The 20,573-nt window shown below is 41.9% G+C and overlaps 2 protein-coding genes across 6 annotated transcripts; one reads left to right on the top strand and one right to left on the bottom strand.

Moving 5' to 3' along the window:
* Window positions 1–384: 384 nt before the first annotated feature.
* On the bottom strand, window positions 385–1,901 carry LOC114448013 (RLA class II histocompatibility antigen, DP alpha-1 chain-like). Its single transcript, XM_028424619.1, has 4 exons — window positions 1,726–1,901; window positions 1,356–1,619; window positions 1,001–1,282; window positions 385–913 (listed from the first exon to the last, which is right to left on the bottom strand). The coding sequence occupies exons 1-4, from the start codon at window positions 1,781–1,783 to the stop codon at window positions 786–788; spliced, it is 732 nt and encodes a 243-aa protein (XP_028280420.1). The 5' UTR covers window positions 1,784–1,901; the 3' UTR covers window positions 385–785.
* A 762-nt stretch (window positions 1,902–2,663) lies between these two features.
* On the top strand, window positions 2,664–20,339 carry fam171a1 (family with sequence similarity 171 member A1). Of its 5 annotated transcripts, none has more exons than XM_028424612.1 (9): window positions 2,664–3,001; window positions 8,587–8,814; window positions 9,494–9,586; window positions 11,911–12,057; window positions 12,670–12,846; window positions 15,466–15,582; window positions 15,703–15,817; window positions 16,229–16,346; window positions 16,464–20,339. In XM_028424612.1, the coding sequence occupies exons 1-9, from the start codon at window positions 2,890–2,892 to the stop codon at window positions 18,021–18,023; spliced, it is 2,667 nt and encodes an 888-aa protein (XP_028280413.1). In that variant the 5' UTR covers window positions 2,664–2,889; the 3' UTR covers window positions 18,024–20,339. The 5 variants fall into 5 exon arrangements, with proteins under 5 accessions (XP_028280413.1, XP_028280412.1, XP_028280414.1 ...); XM_028424611.1 differs by having other exon boundaries at window positions 11,911–12,069; XM_028424613.1 differs by lacking the exon at window positions 11,911–12,057.
* Window positions 20,340–20,573: the final 234 nt, after the last annotated feature.

Here is a 20,573-nt window from a genome sequence, read left to right as displayed (position 1 = left end):
TAAACTTTAGTTTCAAATACATTTTCTGTTTTTGTATTAGTATATTGGCTAAAGTAGGTAACAGGACAGAGCCAGACACACTTTATTAGAAGGCAATGCGTTAATAAACTGACAGCTTGATGTCTATCAGAAGAAGTAAAGAAAACAAAACAGGTCTTTTGTTATGTTTCCTCGTGCGCTCACTTAGAAGGAGGAATAATCAAACCAACTGAAGTACAAACTAAAGTGAGCTTTATTAACATACAGCCAAAAAAAATCCTAAACTTTAAATGCCAAAAAACTCCAAAAGGTGAAAGAAATAAAAGCCATGAGAGCAAAAATTAACCAAAAAATTCCAAAAGGTAAATTAAACAGAACACAGGAACAACCCTAACAACACAGCTGAAGACACTGGGGTGAACACAGGAGTAAACACAGAAACACAGGGGTAAGAACAAAGGTTACCAAGCAGATGAACTAACAAGGACAAAGGCCGTCACAGGACTTAAATACACAAGGTCACCGTGACACAGGTGAACACAAGTAGGGCAGGGCAGGCGATCACTAATGGAGGGAAACACAAGAGGAAGCCAAACAGACAGACATGCAAGGAAAGACAATAAAACGGGAAATAACCAAATCCAAGAATATACAAATACACTAAAACAACCAGGAAACAAGGCCAACAGAACACAGGATTTACATTTGTTCAAAATATTATACTTTATTTTTAATATAATATAAACAATTTCCCCTGGCATTATTAAAGTATTTCTGATTTTGGTATTGTGCTGTGAACAGAGCAATTACTGTTCGTGGTTTCCCCTGACAAACAGAAATACTCCTGTTACAAATCCAAACAAGCCAAAACAAAGACCCCCTCCACAGAAAACATCCAGTCCAAAGCTTTGATCGCTTTTAATGGCTTCAGCCTCTGTAGAAGGAATAAGAAAGAATTTTATATCAGTGAGGACTCAGAAACATTTACTTCCAAGCATCATCATCTAAGAACAATAATCACCCCAGATTCTTGTCAACGGTCCCTCCAGCGCTTCATGCTCCACAGTGCAGCTGTAAATGTCACCTTCACTTGGTGTGAACGTCAGGGTTGAGAACTGGTGGAAGGTTTGGTCATTGTTGGGATGATATCGACTGAGCGACACCCCCTCTGACACTGGAAGGCCGTTTTTGGTCCAGCTGACTTTGATGGAAGGTGGGTAGAAATGGTTGACAAAGCAGACGAGGCTGTTTTGAACTCCCGGCTCAACTTCTTCTACCGGGTACAGGATGCTGTCAGGAGGGTCTAAACACAATGAAAAGCCATCATCATTTTGTATCTACCACATAACAATCGATAAATGCTGGGACAGATTTACCTTGCTCCTCAGGCTGATCTGTCTCTTCATCTCTAGCGACTACCACGAGCGCTAAACAGATCTCCCGGTTATCTAATGCATCTCTAGGGATATTCATACCCACCAAAATCTTACTTGGATCAGGTTCAATAGACAAGGGTACGGTGTATATGACCTCATTTCTTTGGAAATCAAAATATAAAACCTCAGAAGAATCAAAATCAAACTGTACCACGGCTGTGCCATTCACAAAGCAGCCCAGAAGGTAGGACAGGTCATGAGGAACTAGAAAAAAAAACAGAAAAAATACATGGTGACATAAACAGAAACTTACATGTTACATTCAGAAAGTTGAAAATGTCTTTAAAAAGTGACTAAAGTTCATTCTTACTCTGTGAGAAGACACAGACGGTGTTGAGCACCAGTATTACGGTGACAGAACGCTCCATGTCTGAGCAGAAGTCATCACTGGAAGCTGACACAGTCTGAAAAGAAGTCTGCCCTCACTGCTCCTGCCAATCAGGAAATTCATACTCAGTCACATGACCAAATCAGGTGCTAAACCTAAATAAGTTAGAAGAACATTTTAAAGATTATTAAATTAATCAGAGTTAAACCATGTCAATAGTCCTATGAGTTAATTCCATATTAGATTAAAATTAGTCAGAAAGAAAATCTTGACTAAAGCTTCCGTGTTTGGTGAATGCGGATGTTAAAAAAAACCTGTCCAACCAGGTTTAAGGCTGCATTTTTTTAACTCAGCAGATGATATAAATAAAACTTCAACCTCTGCCAAGAAATACAGAGATCAGATTAACTGCACAATACTTTTAGACTTTGTGAAATGGTTCAATAAACTTTCCATTATGGGGACTTCCAGCGTGTGTCTTTGTTTAACACAGCGATTAAAAAATTAATTCAGTGCCATCTATGGACAATTATTTCCTGGACAGACACAACACACATTGTCCTACATAATAAAATATATATATATACTTCTAGGAGGATTATTTTGGACATGGTGCGCTACATGACATTTTTATTTTTGTCTGTATTTTTGTTCTGTTTTAAACAGTTGTGTTTTGGGTAAAACTGTGAAATTATTTTTTTTTATAAATAAAGTTAAAAACAAACAAAAGCTTATTTAAGAGTCATTTACTCACTATACTGAGAAATAGACAGTTCAAAGCTGTGAGGACCTTTTTCACCGTGCAGCCAGCAGGTGGCGCTGGAGGCCCGCAGATGGTAGCCGTGGAAGAAGCCGCCTGTTGGTGCTGTTCTGGGGCATGTGGCTCAGAGGAATGGGGCCGTCTTCCTCCCTGACCCTGGCCCGTCGGTGAAAAAAGCGACCGAGCGGCGAAAAGGCTGGGGATGCACAACGGGGCTGGACGCAGCTTTACATGCAGAAAATTAGCCCCGCCGATGCTGCTAAACATGGAGTATCGCCTCCTTTGCGGAATAAACGCCGTGGTGGACACACAGTGACTTTATAAAAGCGAAATATTTGGTTTGTACTTTGTTTCTTTTATCGTTTTGGCGTTGATTCACATCTGCAATGATGCGGGCTGTGAACAGGAGAAGGACCGCTGCGATTGTACTCTGCCTTCTGGGAGTCCTCGTTTCCAAAGCCACCGCCAAAACGTTACCGGAGGACACGGCCACACAAGGTAAAAAGTACATTTAACATATTTTCTGTCCGCTTGTGTTGTCAGAATACACTAGCATCGGGCTATTTCGGAGGCTAACGGTGCCAGCTAGCCAGCTCGGATGCTGAGGTGATCCAAACTTGGCTAACATTAGCAAGTTAGCTGAAGGCACAAATGAGCACAGAAACTTCATTGTCCGTGGAATGTTGGAAAGCACATTAAAGTGTTGTGTGCTTGGATTAAAGTCACATTTGGGCCAGTTTTACTTTAGGCTGCTGTTGTTAGATAAGCAGGAAACAGCGTTGTTAGTGGTTCAAAACATGCTGGTTATAATACGCAGGATCAATCAGCAGTGAGTGAGTCCAGCTGCTGTGATTTGTCATTGGAAGCATCAAACCCTGCGTGTTTCTGTCCCGTGTTTCCATACAGACCTTTGTATGTGTGCGCAGTTTAAACCTTTATAACCACAAGCTCCTGGTTTACTCTATTTACAACCATTGCAACCATTCACCTTTAGCAACAGAAATGACTGTATTACTGTACAAACTCAAACTTTCAAGTTAGCACTGTTTGTGAGCTAGTTTTAATTTATTAAATCAACTTTATGTTATTGATTAAAATGTAAAACAATTGTTAATAAAATAAGCTAACATCTGTAGTTTTACCTACAATTAGTCACGGAACTGTTACATTTCTGGCATTAAAAAGTGACATAAACTTGAATTTAATTGTCTATTGTTTCAACGTGATGGTGTATTTAATATATAATATACTGAACAGAGACAAGAAAGTGTGAAAAACCTGCAAAGAACACAGGAAAGTAGAATGTTCTGCAAACACAACGTCTGTCATTTGTGACAGAAGGTTGGATATTCTTGATTTTTGGTCAAAACAAGTAATTTGAACACATCTCTTGAGGTTTCGGGGCTTTGTTTTATAATTCTGACATTATTCAAGACCAGACAATAACAAAAAAAAACATATTGACATCCCTAGTTAATGTATATGCTGCAGCATGTTGCACCAAATGTAAATATTTACTACTAAGTATACTTGGAGGAAAAAGTGAGGTGGAAAGGTTGCCTTTCAGTGACACATTCATTTCCCCACTGTCAGTTCATGTAAGCTGATTTTTTTTTTATCCGGTCACCACAACAACAGACACATACAAAGTTTGACAGCGCCGTGAATCATGATAACCTGTCGCGATGTCATTCAACTTTAAAGCTGCTCAGTCATTGTTGCCAGCTGCTAACATCTGTTTTACCATTCACGTTTGTGTCTCACTCTCGAGCACTGCAGAAACATGCACACATCACAGTCACCTGCATATGGTCCTCTCACTACAACTGTGTTTACAGTAGCAGTATGAATGTAAACATACAGTAAGTACCACTGGAAATCAGTCAGAGTTGGAAAAACGTACAACACTGCATTGAGTATCTGCAATAGTTACATTTTAAAGTTTGCTATCAGACATGGAAATGGGTTATATTAACAACAAGAAGCTCTGTTTAAGCTGCACATGGGGCACATATGCCTCGGTAATTCAGAAGATAGTGGCGCTTTGAAGGTAGTCCTGGCCTCTATCTGCTCTCTGTTTACTTCTGTCTCTCCTCTGGTGTTCAGTTCGCCTCAGACTGACCTTCGGTTGTCCCCAAGGGGGTGTGTTCAGGTCGATACTGAGGAGTTCTCCTGGTCCGTCCAACAAACAGCATAGATGAGTGGAGCCAGACAGACAATCTCGCCGCAGATATAGATCTCACTCACATTACTGCTGCCCATAATAGGCATGGCATTGCATCTCTATGCAGACAAACATTTGCTGAAGCTGTACGAGTGCTGCCAGGAAGCAGGCGAATAAAATCATATTGTCACCAGCTAGCCAAGCTTGATTTTAATCACGAGATGCTGTGCGAGGCCAAACATTATCCCACTTCAGGGAGGATACATCAGGTCATGAGAAAGCACTGCATTTATATTTGAGGTCAGTAGCCTTCTTTGCAAAAGAACAGAACTGAAATGGTACGGCAATTTGACTGGAATATTTTACTGAGATAAGATCAGGAGAGTCCATTTGCTCTTCAGCCTAATGAGGTAACCTATTTGCTCCCTCCCCTGCTGAGTTAATGGGATTGACAAACACTGTCTTTTAATCCAGATGAGGAAAAAAGCATGCCAAGCACCTACTAATAGGCTGTTTCTTTGTAAACGCTCCACCTTTACAAGCAAGTCAACAGATAGGACTGTGCGTCTTATTTTTCTTTGTGTAACTGTGTCATGCGGTGACATGTTGTGGTGGGTTTTACCAGTGTGTGTGTGTCTTGTCCTCATTAATGAATCACACAGTATCTTTGTGTACAATTATTTTTTCCTCTTTCAAAAATCCGATGCTAATTTTCTGATGGGTCAAAAATAGCCTCAATAATTATGATGTCTTTTGTTTACCATGGTTAAACTGGTCATTAAATCTATAAACACAAACAATAACCTGGTGATGGTTTACAGACGTGATGCAGGTGTTGGCACTGAGCACTGACTGGACATTAGCTGGTATGTTGTTTATTTACTGTATATAACACAAAGGTCTTTGGTGTTGTGGGTTTTACATACCGTGCCAGCGCAGTGGGATGCATTGTTTAGACCTCCATTCTTCTTCTCACATGATTTCTGAGTCTTCTCCTAATCAGCCATGTGCTTCTGCTTGGGATGGTAAAACTGCCCCTTGCTTTTACAGTTTCCTACTTGCTGACATAGTTTTCAAGTGTAATCAATTACTTACTGGACAGGAGTCTGTTGGCAACAATTGTTTGCATCAGTTTAGTAATTAACATTCTTTTGTGTCTTATGTGTTTTAACATTACTTGTATGCAATAATTGTTTTTTTTCCTGCACGTTTTGGCTTTATTCTCTGACATTTTGTAGCTTTAAGAAATTAATTTGTAAAAAAGATAGCTTACACATCAGCTTCCTGTAATAGAAAAACAGATGTTTGTTAACCAAACAAGCAAAGCAGTAGTAATGTTGCTGTGTTTAACTAATCATTATCAAGCACCATCCTGCCTACCACAGGTACCGACCAGGTTCTTCTAATAGAACCATTAATTTCTGTGACCTTATTATAAGTCTGGACAGACATTACTAAGTGCAAATTGACTGGTTGGTAGAGGCATACAGTCTGTATTGTCTTAACCGGATTAATTGATAAAATAATGCACACACACAACAAAGCAAGGTACATATTAAAATATTAGAAGTTATACCACTATTATCACACCCCGAGTCTGCACAAACATAATTAATTATTAATAGAATGTACATTTTATTTAAACATTTAAAAGTATAATAAACAGAACTGCGTGTTTTAATGGTTTTACTAATTAAATGCTCTTTGTTTTTTAACTTTCTTAGTGACTAATGAACAGGAAATGCGGTAAAGTGTTAAGTATGAGCCTTTTTACTCAACCTTGTGTCCACAAAGCACCAGCTCCCCTCTGCCGTGCTTGGACAAAAACCAAACCATCTCACACACCCAGTGGAGGCCAGCCATGCCATCCATTTCCAGTTTATCACACCTCGTGGTGCTAAAATGAATGGCCTCTGTGAAATTTAAGTCATGCTGTGGTTGGAAGTAAACGTGTGCATTTATTCTGTCTTCATAGTTCCTACAACTGAGTCTCTCTCTCTCTCTCTCTCTCTCTCACACACACACACACACACACACACACACACGCACACACACACGCACACACACACACGCACACACACACACGCACACACACACGCACACTCACACACACTCACACACGCGCACACACACACGCACACACACACGCACACACACACAACCACCCTGCTGTTTTGGCTGGTGGTGTAGGGGATAATTGGTCTGGGATCGAAGTGTTGGTCAGGCAGAGCACTTTGATGCCTTTATTCTCCATATGGTGCTCCATACAGTCACCGATAGGAAGTCAGTGAGTAAGAAGTGGTTATAGAGGTGCTGGTTTTACAGCAGAATCAGGGTCCAGGGTCCCTCCTCTCGTTCTCCTGTGTGTCAGGGCAGAGCGGAGACTCCTAGCTTGTTTAACAATGATGTCACCTCAGTACTGATTTATTGGATGGGGAATGGGAGGAGCTTGTTGCATTTATGTGTGTGCATGTCAGTCTGGAATCTCCCAGGGGAGGTCTTTTTAAGTGAGCACAGCTGGTACCCCTAGCAGCATATCAGTGGGAGTGGGACAGGAAGTGAAGTCATGATCTCTCCTAACACACACACACACACACGTATATGCACACACAATCTTAAGGCAGTGTAGAGTATCTGTCAAGGGGAAATCCAGCCCTCTGCTTGTTTTGCAATCCTCTGCTGTGACAGTACAAATGTAATAAAGGGTAGAAATGAAGTGAAGGTTCCAAGCAGAAGATTTACACCCAGACATAATGACATGTTTGGTCTGTGATTGACATGTTGCTTTGCCAAATCTTGCACCACGTACTACATACAAAAGGTATCATTTGGTGCAGAGCTCCATTTTTAGGTGGAGCCTGCACTCAGGCTGAACTCTCCCAATTGTCAGAGTGGTTCTTCACTGACTGAAGGATCCCTCGGTGGGGGGAGGGGAATGTGTCTGGCTAGTGGTACATATGCGTTCTGTGTGTGTTATAATGGGTGGGGTTTTAAGAAAGCATTATGACAAAACTCTGTTTGAGCATGTATGGGGGAGGTGGTATATTTTAGTAAAAGTAAAGGTGGTGTTGGGGGGGGGCTTTCAGCTATAATTGAAAGGTCACCATGGGTCAGCCAGCAGCCAGTGATCAAACAGGGCCCATGTTGTCAGACAGAGGGACAGTTTGTGGTTTTGTGTGGTTTTGAAATTACAGTATTTTTCTGTCAGGTTTGTTTTTATTCACACCTCTGGGATATCAAGATGAATGATGGTTTTGTGTTTCTCCGTCCCTGGACTTGCCTGTTGCAAACAACCATGCAGGGAGAACACTATTTTTAATGTAGTGTCTGTTGTTTGTCTTCTATGTCTAGAAGACTCTTTTACACAGTGTAGTTTAGGCTATCCCTTTGATATGGAACAAAATCTTTTGATGCATGATGAAAGCCTTTTTAGAGCAATTTGAATTCAAAAACCATCCCAGCGTGAGAAATATATGAGACTGGTTGTATGTGTCATGATTACGATCCTAACAATCAACTAAATTTGCTTTTTTTGTTTGTCAAAAGTTGTAGCAAGATCTTCACCTAAAGTGCAGTCTGTGTGTCATCTATCAGAGGTGTTAATATGAGCAGTTGTTTTTTCCATCATGGCAATGGCTTCTTTGAGAGAGGGAAATGGTCCATTGTTTTGGAGGGGAAGTGCCGTAGGCAAGAGTCCAGGAAATGGTCAGACAGCCGTCTCTTTATGATCGATGAGCCTGTGGAATTGAGGCAACAGCCTTGATTCAACACTAAACCCACTTAATGAGACTGTACTTTAAATGGCTGTAATTATACCACTGTGTTTCATGTCTGTATATCAGAACCTGTCATGGGGATGTGAATTTATGAATTTGTTTTATCATCCTGACTAGTGACAACGCTGTGTCTCTGTTCACAGAAGTGACTCTAAAGGTACACCTCAGCGATGCCACTACTCACCAGCCCCTTCTTGGAGCCACCATACAGCTCTTTGCCAACCACACTGCTGTAGCCTTGGAAACCTCATCAGCTGATGGCAACTCTTACCTGCGCTTCCCTTATCACCTTGGGACACTGCTTGTTGTCACCGCAACCAAACAGGGATATGTGCCAAACTCTATGCCCTGGAGTCCCTCCAGACTGCCTGGTAAGTGCATGTGTGTGAAGTGCGGAGATATTTTATAAAAGTCCAAAGGCTGATTGTGAGTTAGCCAACTTTAAAGGGATAATGTTGCCCCAAAGTGTGGGCATGCAAATTATTGATTTCACGTGCATTACAAGATGTTATTATGTGAGTGTGTGCATGAAATAAAAGAAGTTAGTGTTAGGTGTGTGAGCTAATGATGAGTGGAGTGCTCCATTACTAATTTATTGCAGGAGATGCCAAAACCCAGCACGGGGGCTGCCTAAGCTTCCCTTTTACTAACACACACTCACAAAATACCTCCCAGTAGTAGAAGGTGTGTGTGCGTATGTGGTGTGTGTTGTGGTGGAGGGGTTGGGGGTGAGGAGGTATATTGTGAGCCAGCGGAATAGCGGCCAATTGGATTATCACGCTTACCAACTCCGAACAATGGAGGAGTGAAAAGGAAGGAAGGAAGAGGAAAAGGAGTGCAGTTTGCTGGGTCAGACTTCTGTTCTGCATGGCAGACAGAATGAAAGCAGGACGATTAAAAATGTATAACGATGATTTAATCACTTTTTATATTTGATAGTGATCATCTAAGAGGCCAGGTCGATCTGCAGTTTGTTTCTAATCTTATAGTGAATGTTTTCGATCAGTTAATGCAGTGTTTTCATTGTGCGGTTTTGTTTTTCTGTTGTAGTATTTTCCTCCATCAGTCTGGACCTGCTGCCAGAAAGAGCTGCTACTCTGATGGTGTATGAAGATGTTGTTGAGATTGTATCGAGCTTACAAGGTAAACACCGTGTGTGAAAATTGTTTGAGGAACTTTCAATTTTGTGAGGAACGCGGTGGAAGTAGTAACATTTATTTATTTCATAATTTTGATAAATGCCGACCTGCTAAGAAAGATCATGGGACTTAATCAGTTGCTCCAGAACAGCTTTCAATGGAGCTTGCATCCTATTTCGGGCTTTACAATGAATATTAAGTTCCACCTAGATTTTGTTTCACGCCACCCTAAAGTTTTCCTAGTGTAACTTGTAGGAAAACATATATGCTAGGTTTCAGGATGCTGACAAAATTGTGATTGTCCACAAATAAGCATGGCAGTGTTAGGAAACCATAGAAAGCATGGAGGCAAGTATATATGGCATTTATATATATATATATATATATATATATATATATATATATATATATATATATATATATATATATATATATATATATATATATATATATATATATATATATATATATATATATATATTGATATTGATATTTCAGTCCATGCAGAATAAACACTATAAGATAAGTTCAATATTGAGAGGTGTGCGAGTTAAGAGAATTTTTTTAGCTAATAGATACACAAAAATGTTGGAGTCGATCAACACCCTGATTACTGCATATTAGCTCTTTTTAATCAGTGTTTTTCATACTCATTTGATAAACAGGGACAACACTAAGCAATAACCCAGTACTAAAAATGTCCCACAGTTAGATCCAATTAAAGTCATAAGGAAAAACTCACCTTCTTCCACATTACGAATATAAATCATGACTGTGTCTTTGTTAGTCAAGCTTTTTGTTAGGGTGTAATTACATTAGATAAGGCTTTCTGACTCAGGCGAATCCATTTAGTGTCTTTGTCTGCCGGCTCTTTTGTGTCTATGACTGGCACGGGAGTAATTTAACATGTCAGCTGTTGTCTCGAAAAAAACTTCTCTCATAAATATACAGGAACCATTAACATGTAAACCTCTTGAGTGCACACAGCACGTGCCTAAGTGGAGCATGGTCCTGCCCTCTGCCATCACACTCTGTCACGATGTTGTGAACTTGGGCGCCCAGGGGAGTGTTAAACCTTGACATGTGGCACAAGGAAAGATAATAAAAGAGGGTTGAGAAAAAAAGGAGGATGATACAGTATGTACTTGGAAGTGGGGTTGTGGGTGGAGCTGTTGGAAAGAATAGGGGAGAAAGGGGGATGGGCAGAGTGGTGTCCAACAGAAGGAGGAACAGATGAGGTGAGAAAAAAGTGGAGGGAAAAGCACAAGAGGAGATGAGGGAGGGAATGCACAAAGAATTCAAACAGGGTCATTTCCTCTCCAAACCCAAGCTACAGAAAAGGAAATAACATTCACACCCTGCAATGGACTTCAGACGTGAACATGAAAGTTGCTCTCTTACTGCAGCCCCAAAAATCATGTTGAGCACAAAACACAAACACAGTGAACACTCATATACAGCTGGATCTGTGTCTCATGGCTCAGGAATGCACACTCGGCACAGTTGGACCACAATGACATCACCTTGCTGAGTCCAGCTACATGCATTTTTCCAATTTAATTGCGTTTATTGTATAATTTGTACAAGGCAAAGTCAGGATGAAGACTGAAAACTATTAATTGCAGGGCAAAATATGTTGAAAAAGCGTCACACTGGCTCAGAGAGTAAGTTGGGCATGGCACTGCATCGATCCAAAGTTAGCTCCATTAGGCCTGATTTGATGGCTGAGAATATAATAAGGCATTACGTGAAGACAAGCAATACAGAATGGCCTTGTAAAGCATGCAAAGGCAAACAGCAGCAGGATGATGTCAGGTGATTTTTCAGGTTTTATGTTCTGCTGTCTCCAGTTAATAGAGACAGAGCTAAAAAATAACCTTCATATAGCCTTATGTATGTAATTCTAAAATCCTTATAAAGACCATTAAAAGATAAGACACTTTACTGTCAACAAATGTCAAAATAAATGTTGTGTTTTTATATCTTTTCAGTTAAGTTGTGTTATGCCATTCAGCCTACAACAGGATATGAGAGCAATGTCATAGAGGACACATTGGGGCAATTAATTTTTCAGCAGATGTTACTTGCACAGGAGTAAATCGTGTATTTGTTGGAGGCTATTTTCAGATTTCTTATTAAGACACTTGGTGCTAGTAGAGTATTTATGACAGCATCATAGTAATGAAAGAAGATGTAACCAAAAGCGACTGGTTAGCAGTTTACCATGCAGTGGTATCTGTGGCAATCATCTACTGAAGTAAGGACAAAAACAAAGTTGCATGTACATGCACATGATGCCTGACATCTGTCTCTCTATCACTGCAAAAGGTTTGACAGAACGGCCCAGTGTTCACTTCCAGCGCAGAGCCCTCAGTCTCCCTTCCAACACATCCTACGCCAACTTGACTGCTCTGCTTACTGTGGCAAGCTCCCCCTCACAAATCCAGTACTTTCCCCACCTGCACATTCTTGGAGGTAATGGCACAGGTGAGGCTCAGCACAATGAATTCATCACAGAAACGGGGCCAAAGAAAATCGGCCCCAGATGAGAGAGAGGGGAGAAAGTGTCTGTGGGTGGGGAGTGGTACATCTGAGAGACACTACCCGGGAGAGGCCTCTGTGTCTGACCTCCTGAAACACAATAACCCCTGTGTGTGCTCTCTAACATAAGCCCCATGGCCACACGCTGTCAGGCAATCTTATCCACATCTTGATGTGTGCATTGTATAATTTTGTGTGTCCTTTCTCCTTCTGCTTCAATATCTATGCAAAGCCCCCCCACCCCCAACCACACACACAGCATGTACCTTCACCCTCTAGGCAGCACAGGCGTGACACTTTCCCTCAGTCATGCAGTTTTTTCACTCTCCACCATGTTTCCTTCTTTCCTGTCTTTCCCTTGTTTTCTTTCCTGTCTGTCTTTCCTCTGACAACTTTCCTTTATCTAAGCTGTTTTATGTTACCCCTCCTGCTGTCTGTTCCTTTCTCTCCAACCCCCCCCCCCCCCTCTCCCCTCATGCACCTTACTCCCACTCCCTTTCCTTTTCACTGTATTTGTCTCTTACACTCTCCTGCTTGCACTCACAGGCACTGAGAAGAAGTTTGAGTTGACTGCTGTAGCAGCCATCTCTGTTCACCTATTGGCCAGCGATGGAGTGGAGCTGCAAGTGAATGAGCCAATCACCGTCTCTGTGCCGCTGCCAGCTGACAGCAGCCTCAAGGAAAATGATCACATCCCTGCTTGGAGATTTGACCCCCGCTTGGGTACGTAGTGACTTGCACATGACCTTTTGTGACTTTCTAAGCATCAACTTTTGTGGATATGTGTCAATGTTTAAACCCTGTAATATATTTACTTCTGTGTAAATTAAGACTTGCTTTCATAGGTAAATGATCTGTGTAATGATCACAATGCAAGCATTAACTCAAACCACGTGCACACTCATGCAGTGCAGCCAGGTCACGATTTGTATCTGTTTGTCAGAGTGGAGAATGGAATTATTCATAAGGTCATTTTGCCAACATTCAGCACCACAATAATCTGCAAATCAAAGTGCTGCTACACATCACAAGTTTGAACCATGCATGCATAATCTCCTCAAGCTCAATTAAATCTTGAACTGAGCTAAACAATAGCAAAAGACTCTGAGGTGTTTGCTTATACAGCACAGACCTGGATCCACTGATTTATTTTAGCCATCTTAAATCACGTCTTGTCAAACTTCCCGCACTGTGACACACCCAGTTCCTCTTGGATAGGCTCCTTTGAAAGACAGTGATTAGATCATCAGTTGAGTCAGATGTGTCTGCACTACAGAACAAAATTTAGCTCTTATTTCTAGACCCACTGTGTTTCCACATTATATTTATGCTCTGCTGTGCAAGACAAGTGTCTATTGGGGCCTGTTAAAATTCTTTGCTGTGGTTGGTCTAGAGAACCGTTAGTTACTGGCAGAATATATTGGTAGTTGTTTAATTCTCCCACATTGGGACAGAAGAAGACAGTCACACACCCAATATGATAATAGTCGATCCTGTGATATTTTTAAGAATCTCTGAGCCCTGTCGCCAAAGTATCAACATCTAGAGCTTATAGAAAGTCCTTTGATAAAAGCTGAAAGGACACACACACACACACTTGTAGTCTTCACACGGCCTGTAGCAGTGAGTATTTCCACAACAGAAGCTGTCTGTGGACCCCTCTCCAGGCTACATCTCATGTTCCTTAGCAACCCACCAAATAAGTAACACAACAGAAAGGCCCAGCTCCTGATTGAGTTTCTTCACTGAGTAGTTAAGTGTGAGTAGTGTGTGTTTGTGTGTGTGTAGTTATGTATATCCTCTAAACTGTGGATAATAAACAGGCACAAAGAAAGTGCTTTGAAATCCATCTGGTGCCTTTTAGAGGACTACTTGAGACTGATAAAAGCTGCCTCACATAGACGTTTTCTGAAGTGTACACATCATCAACAGAGAGAAACCAGTTTCTCTTGTACAACTGACAACCTCTTGTGTATTGTTAGATGTCAAGCGAGCATGGAGCAAAATGATGTCACATCCAAACAGATCAAGTTCACCTGTAGCGTGTGTCTTTGTGTGTGTGTGTGTGTGTGCGTTTGTGTGCGTGTGTGACATTAATAAACAGACACACCTTCATCCTGAGAGGAGTTTGGCGATGCAGCTCCCTCAGACGAACTGACGTCTATCTGTGGCCGGCTGTGTTGACTTTGCATGAATGGCCAAGAAGCAGAAGTAATATATGGGTTGTATTGACATTAGAAATGTTTGCATTGTGTCTGTCAGTGCTGTATTGTATGGAAGCGTGGGAACAGAGTCCTTAAATATCACTAATAAGCAGGTCAGTCACAGAGAGAGGACTCCCCTGTGGAAATGATTCAGACAGGACGAGGGTGAATACGGGCAGGGCTGGGCACAGGGCTCCGTGTGTGTGTGTTTGTGTGTGTGTAAGGTGTAAAGAAGGTGCTGAGTCACACATCCTCTCTTATTTCTCCTCTGTTTCTTGTCCCTTTTCCCTTATCTCTCCTTCCTTTCCTCCTGTTTGTCCACTCTTTGTTTCCTCTGCTTATGATGTGTTTTTTCCCTCTCTTTTAAATTTGTCTTTCCTCTTTGTATATCCTCTTCTTCCCTTTTTGCTTCCTACATTCTTGATGTTGCATATTTCTGCCCACTTGATGTTAACATCTTTGTATAAACATAATAACAAAGTCGGCTAAGGCCCAATGTACAGGCACAACTGAATGTTTCCTCTTAGAGCAGATTCGTCGGTTCAGCCAGTGTGTTTGGCTTTGTATTTGCATTTTTTTTAGTACTGGCTGCAGTTGTGCCCAGTGTTATCCCATTGAGTTCACTCACTGTGATTATCATGATGCCTCCTTGTGGGTAAGATCAGTACTGCCAAAGCACTTTTGCTCTTATGTTTACTCAGTTTGGGTTTTCCAGCTCATCAGTCAGAGTACCTGCTAATCCTACAGCCACAATAGCATTAAAATCACTTTCTGGAAAAACAATTGTGACTTTTCTTTTGTGCACATTAGACTGTGGTGTTTATGTAACTGGGTTGTGCATGTAGGAGGCTGTTAAAATCTTTTTTTATTGAATTTTTGTCTGCACTGCTGCTGCCACTAAAAAGGACGAAGTCTGCTGTTTATCTTTGTCCATGTACAATACTGTAACTGCATTTATTATATAAATATAAATCATATTTTATTCATGTAAAAACAGTGGTGTGCTCCTTCGTCTCCTTTGTACACATTTAAGGAGAGTCAGCTGCAGGGTATCACTAATTCACTGGGTGAACGAAGTCCTAACACAGAATAACTGTTGGGAAATGTGATTTAGAAATCTCTGACTGTTTGTGTGCAGGCGCCTGGATAAAGAGCAGTTGGGGTCATGTGCAGAGGGACGGCAACCAGCTCAGTCTGACCTACATTGCTCCTCAGCTGGGGTATTGGGTGGCCGCCATGTCCTCTCTACATGCAGGTGAGAAGCTTTATTGACACAAATGCACCACATGTTTTAGTTTGTCATATATGACATACCTGCATATTCAGTTTGTAGATCCTACATAAATTTTTCCACTGTAACATGTCTTTCTGACAGGTCCCGTTGTTGTGAAGGACATCAGCATGTATCACACTGTGTTTCTCTTGGCTATACTGGGAGGCATGGCTCTCATCCTGCTCTGCCTGCTCTGCCTCCTGCTATACTACTGCAGGTGTGTGAGAAACACTGGCTTTCAACAGTATGTTCCATCTGTTTAAATTAGCCTCCAAAATGAGGAGGGAAAGCGATATCTTAACCATGTTGGTGTCTCAGTTCAGAGGAAGCCAAATGTGCCCGGTAACATTAACAGCACAAAAAGCCTTTATGAAGGATTATATTGTTTGCTGTGGCTTTTTTGTACAATTGGCAGTTCTTCACCTCTGGTTAGCAACTAAATCAGATAACTGAGGAAATAAAGGCTGACCATAAGTTATCAAAACTAATTGTTAAGGTTTTATATATATATACAAAACAGAGTAGGTAGACAGATATACCAGCTCTTTACTGCAATATAAACTCATATATATGCTGGCAATAATTCCTCTGATTACTTAATAACCTCTTGTTTGTCTCTTCTTGTCAGACGCCGTTGTTTGAAGCCCCGCGCATCTCACCGTAAGCTCACACTTTCCTCTGGCCTGGATGGCAGTAAGAGGGACCAAGCCACCTCGATGTCTCATCTGAACCTCATCAGCAACGAGGTCTGTTCCTTTTTCCTTGTTCAGTGACCAGACTAATTTACACTCTGTACATGAGTGTTTTTAAAGGTGTAGAGATATTGTTTGTTTTATTCTTACACCTACATTTGTTTTGTGCAGCTGGAACTTGTGTCTACAGCAACTGAGCCAGATATGACCACTCCAATGCTGAAGCCTTCCTCATATGAGCACCAAGATAATCAACGTCAACACAGCTTAATCCATCACAGCAAACACAGCCGCTGCTCTCTTGGCAACAACAGTCACCATGGCTCATCTCTTGGCAATCTGACTCCTCGCAGTGGAGACTACCGGCAGTCTGTGGAGACGTTCCAGTTGAAGGCTGCGCTTTCATCTGGGACAGACAGGGGGTACCGTCAATCATACACCTCCGTCTGCTCATCCAGCAACCAGTTTTCAGATGCACTGTCATCAGCCAATCGTAGTCAGGGGTTTGCTATGCAGCAAAGCAGTGCAGGGATTATCAATTCTATCTCTCCTTCGCCTCCTTCTCACTCCCCCAGTAGAGGGGAGGGAGGTGAGTGCAGGGCTCCTGACCACCTTCTGTCCCGCTCTGTCGACCATCTAGAGCGTCCTAATCCCCAGTCACTCTCACGGCCGGGCCAGTTGCTCTGCTGTGGCTCTGTAGATCTGCTGAGTGGAGGGGAAGGATACCCGAGAGTGCGCCCTACACTGGTGATCCCAGCACACTACATGCGCCTACCTGGGGAGCACCCTCTGTCTGGCCAGGCCCTTCTGCTGCAGACTGACCAGCAGAGTGACCTAGAGACTATCCAGGCTGAGCTTAATGCTTCACATTCCCAGCAGCCCTTGGGGCAAACGCCCACTGACTATACTCCAGGTCCAACTAAGCAGGGTGATGGAGAGCGTCTTGGCCTGTCGGAGTCTCTGTCCATTCCAGCAGCCCTTGGGGAAACGGCTCTTGTAGAAATAAACAGTGAGGACACCCTGTTGGCTGAAAAGACCTTAATGGAGCTGAGAGGAGGGAAGCCTCTGCCTCACCCACGAGCTTGGTTTGTCTCCCTGGATGGCCGCTCCAACGCTCATATCCGCCACTCCTATATTGACCTCCAACGGGCAGGGTGCCATAGCAACACATCAAGTTCAGGTCAGCAGGGCAACAGCAGTGTTGGGCGGCATGGCAATAGCAATGATGCCAGTCTGGATTCTGGTGTAGACCTGAATGAGCCAAGAGTGGGGCGCAGAGTGAGGGATGCAGAGAAGGAGCAAAGACATGTTGAGAAAGACAAATTAAAGGGTGCAATACCAGCCAATGTGTACACTCAGCTGGTGTATGTGGATGATCTGGATCGGGGAGGCAGTGAGGAAGAGAAGGGCAGCCCCCAGGACAACAAAACGGGACCCATCCTCTCAGACAACGTAAAGGGTAATGGAGAGAATGAGGGGCAGGGGGATGTGGATGGGAAAAATGCTGAGGGAATACAAATACAGGAGGAACCACCCTCGCTTTCTTCAGGGTCCCCGGCTTCTCCTCCTCCTCTACCAACTCCAGAGGGAGTGACTTTCAGGACTGATCATGCACTGCTGTCGGTCTCCCCAGAAGATGATGCAGCACATGAGGATGGAGAGGAAGAAGAGAAGAAAAGCCCCTGGCAGAGGAGGGAGGAGCGACCCCTGCTGGCTTTCAACCTCAAATGAGTTCCTTTTCAAAGGAAAGGTTCACCCTTTTACAAGCCTGTCTCATACACCTATAGCTACACTGAGTGCTTTTCTCCTTGTCCATGCTGGTTCTTTTTCTCAGCTTTCTACAAATATGAATTTAAAAGATCACCAGAATATAATTAGTTTGTCAAGATAAGTTAAGTATTTTATTAATCACAGAGGCATACACATATTGCTGGAAAGTGATTAAACTATGGACATGATAAGAGAGAAATGCTTACACGTCACAGATATACATTTTACAACTCCTAACATAATATCACAAATACATGAAGTATTGTTTTAAACCAGTGACAGGTCTACTTTACAAATATGAACTGCAAATATGTGATTCAGCAGACTTTTGATACATGCTGTAGGATTAGAACGATTCAACTGTTCCCCCATGGCTTTTGGTAATATCACATTGCACCTAGGTATGGACAGGAGGACAGAAATGATCAGGAAACAAACTGGCATGTAAGTTTTGTTTTGAGACAGCCTTCAGGGAAAAAGTGCACCTATCATTTAACCATGTGACTTCTGGCCCCAGACCAGAACATGAAGGATATACCCATCCAAATTGAAGCCCTTTGTTCTTGACATGGCACTGAGAAAATATTTCAGCACTGGGATCCCTTCTGGTCCAGAAATGAATGATTCAGCTACTTTGTGAACTTCCGGGACCCTTTTATGAAGCGACCACTGTCGCCTCTTGACACACTACACAAACAGACCACTCATCAGGCAGGATATACACACTGCTTGAGGGGAGATGAAAAGACATTGAAGGGGGAAGAATTTGGATATTTTATGCACAACAAATATATATGCCTTTTTTTATAAAGCCTTGTAAGCATAAATGAACTGTAGTAGAGGCAGGTGATAGGTGGTTCTTTGAAAATCAGAGACTACAGGAACCCTTATTCTTGAGCCATATTGGCCTTTGACAAAACCCCAGGAACATGTTCCTCTCATTTAGAGTGAGACTATCACCCCAGTCTAGCATTGTTGACTGATTTTTAAGTATGTAGAAGATGTGTGGAAATGCGTGCAGCTGAGTCTTCTCTTTTCACAGGACAGTAAAAAGTCCAGTGTGTTCCAGAGGTTTTTTTTTTTTTGAGCGCCCCTGATATAAACATGTTGATGGTGAGCTTTGATTGGGATTTGTATGTTGCTAGAGTTTAATCTAGCTTGGCAGGATGCTCTGTGGGTGCTTCACATAAACTCCAGCTGAGGAAATTAAACCACTATCTGCTTTTTTGCCTAATCGGATAATGTGACACACCACTGCACTGGTGGGTGAGGATGTAATACCACTGCAAAACTGAAGTTCTACCGAAAAGAATTGTGAGGCATGACCGTAGGAAGGGTTTTGTAATTGTTGAACCACTGACTGGCATATTTGTTTTTTTTTTTTGCTCTGGAGGCTATGCATCACTTTTATACGGCTGCTGAAGATGCCTTTTTTGTAAATGTAATTACCATGATTTTAATTGCCAACATAAAGTATTTTACCTGAAGATAGGCTATTTTTTTGTTTCTTTAACTATGTTAAGGGCTTTTCTTCTTCACCTGCCTTCTTATTAACAAACACTACATACTTTTTGCTTGCTGTGTTTAACCTTTTTTAACCACTCTCCCTGTCCAAGTGCCTTTGAACAACCTAACCTTTGTGGAACAGATTATGACCTTATTTATTTCTTATTTTTGCCTTCAGCTTCCCTTCTCTACCTCAGCCCTCCCTTTCTCTCCTGCTTGTGAAAGAAAGCATGCAGTAAACCTTCCTCAGCACTAGCATAATACAGGCTACACTGCAGACATCTCAGAAAATGTCTACCAGCTGCTGCACTTGTAAAATCCTCTACAGCAATCACACACCAATTTCTCTCAGCAGTCAAGGATTTGCAGAAGTTTTCAGTGTGGCACAGGATAGATTAAGCTGTGTGCAGTTGTACGTGAAGCTAAGCTGCATTTTCTTTTTGTGTGTGTGTTTTTGGAGGGTTAATGTTTGTCCCCAGTGTGTTTATATTTGTGTTGGTGTCCGTTTGTGATGCAGCTGAGCGTATTTGTGTGTCGTCTCACTGAGAAATTGTCTGCATAAATCAAGTCATGGTTCATGTACTCATGTATAGTTCACTCTTTGCCCCTGTCTGATCAAACATGATGTGCGAGACGGTGTTGTGAATGGCCTTTTTTTTCTCTTAGTAACCCACAGCAACCTTCAGTTCTAAGGGTGGAGTAGCAATACAGCATCCTATGTGTGTAAACTGGTTGCTTGCATTATATTTGAAGCCTATTATACTGAATAAACAGCCAAAACTGGAATTAGTTGTGCGTGTCTGTGTTTACAAACTGCATGAACACGTTTTCATTCACATTATATCAATCAGCCATAAATTCACTGTGTCATTATTAAATATTTGAATAGATTTGATAATACACACTGAGAGAGAGACTTTTTGGAGAAGTGGTTTTAAGTGCTCATAAACACAAAGTGCTGTTTGTTTACTGTGCTGTGTGTTTACATTCCTTTTCTGCCTCTGG

Source organism: Parambassis ranga, chromosome 16 (assembly GCF_900634625.1).
Source record: "Parambassis ranga chromosome 16, fParRan2.1, whole genome shotgun sequence".
Classification (NCBI taxonomy): domain Eukaryota; kingdom Metazoa; phylum Chordata; class Actinopteri; family Ambassidae; genus Parambassis; species Parambassis ranga.
The sequence above is the reverse complement of the archived record's forward strand: the minus strand, read 5'-3'. Positions and strand labels throughout refer to the sequence as shown.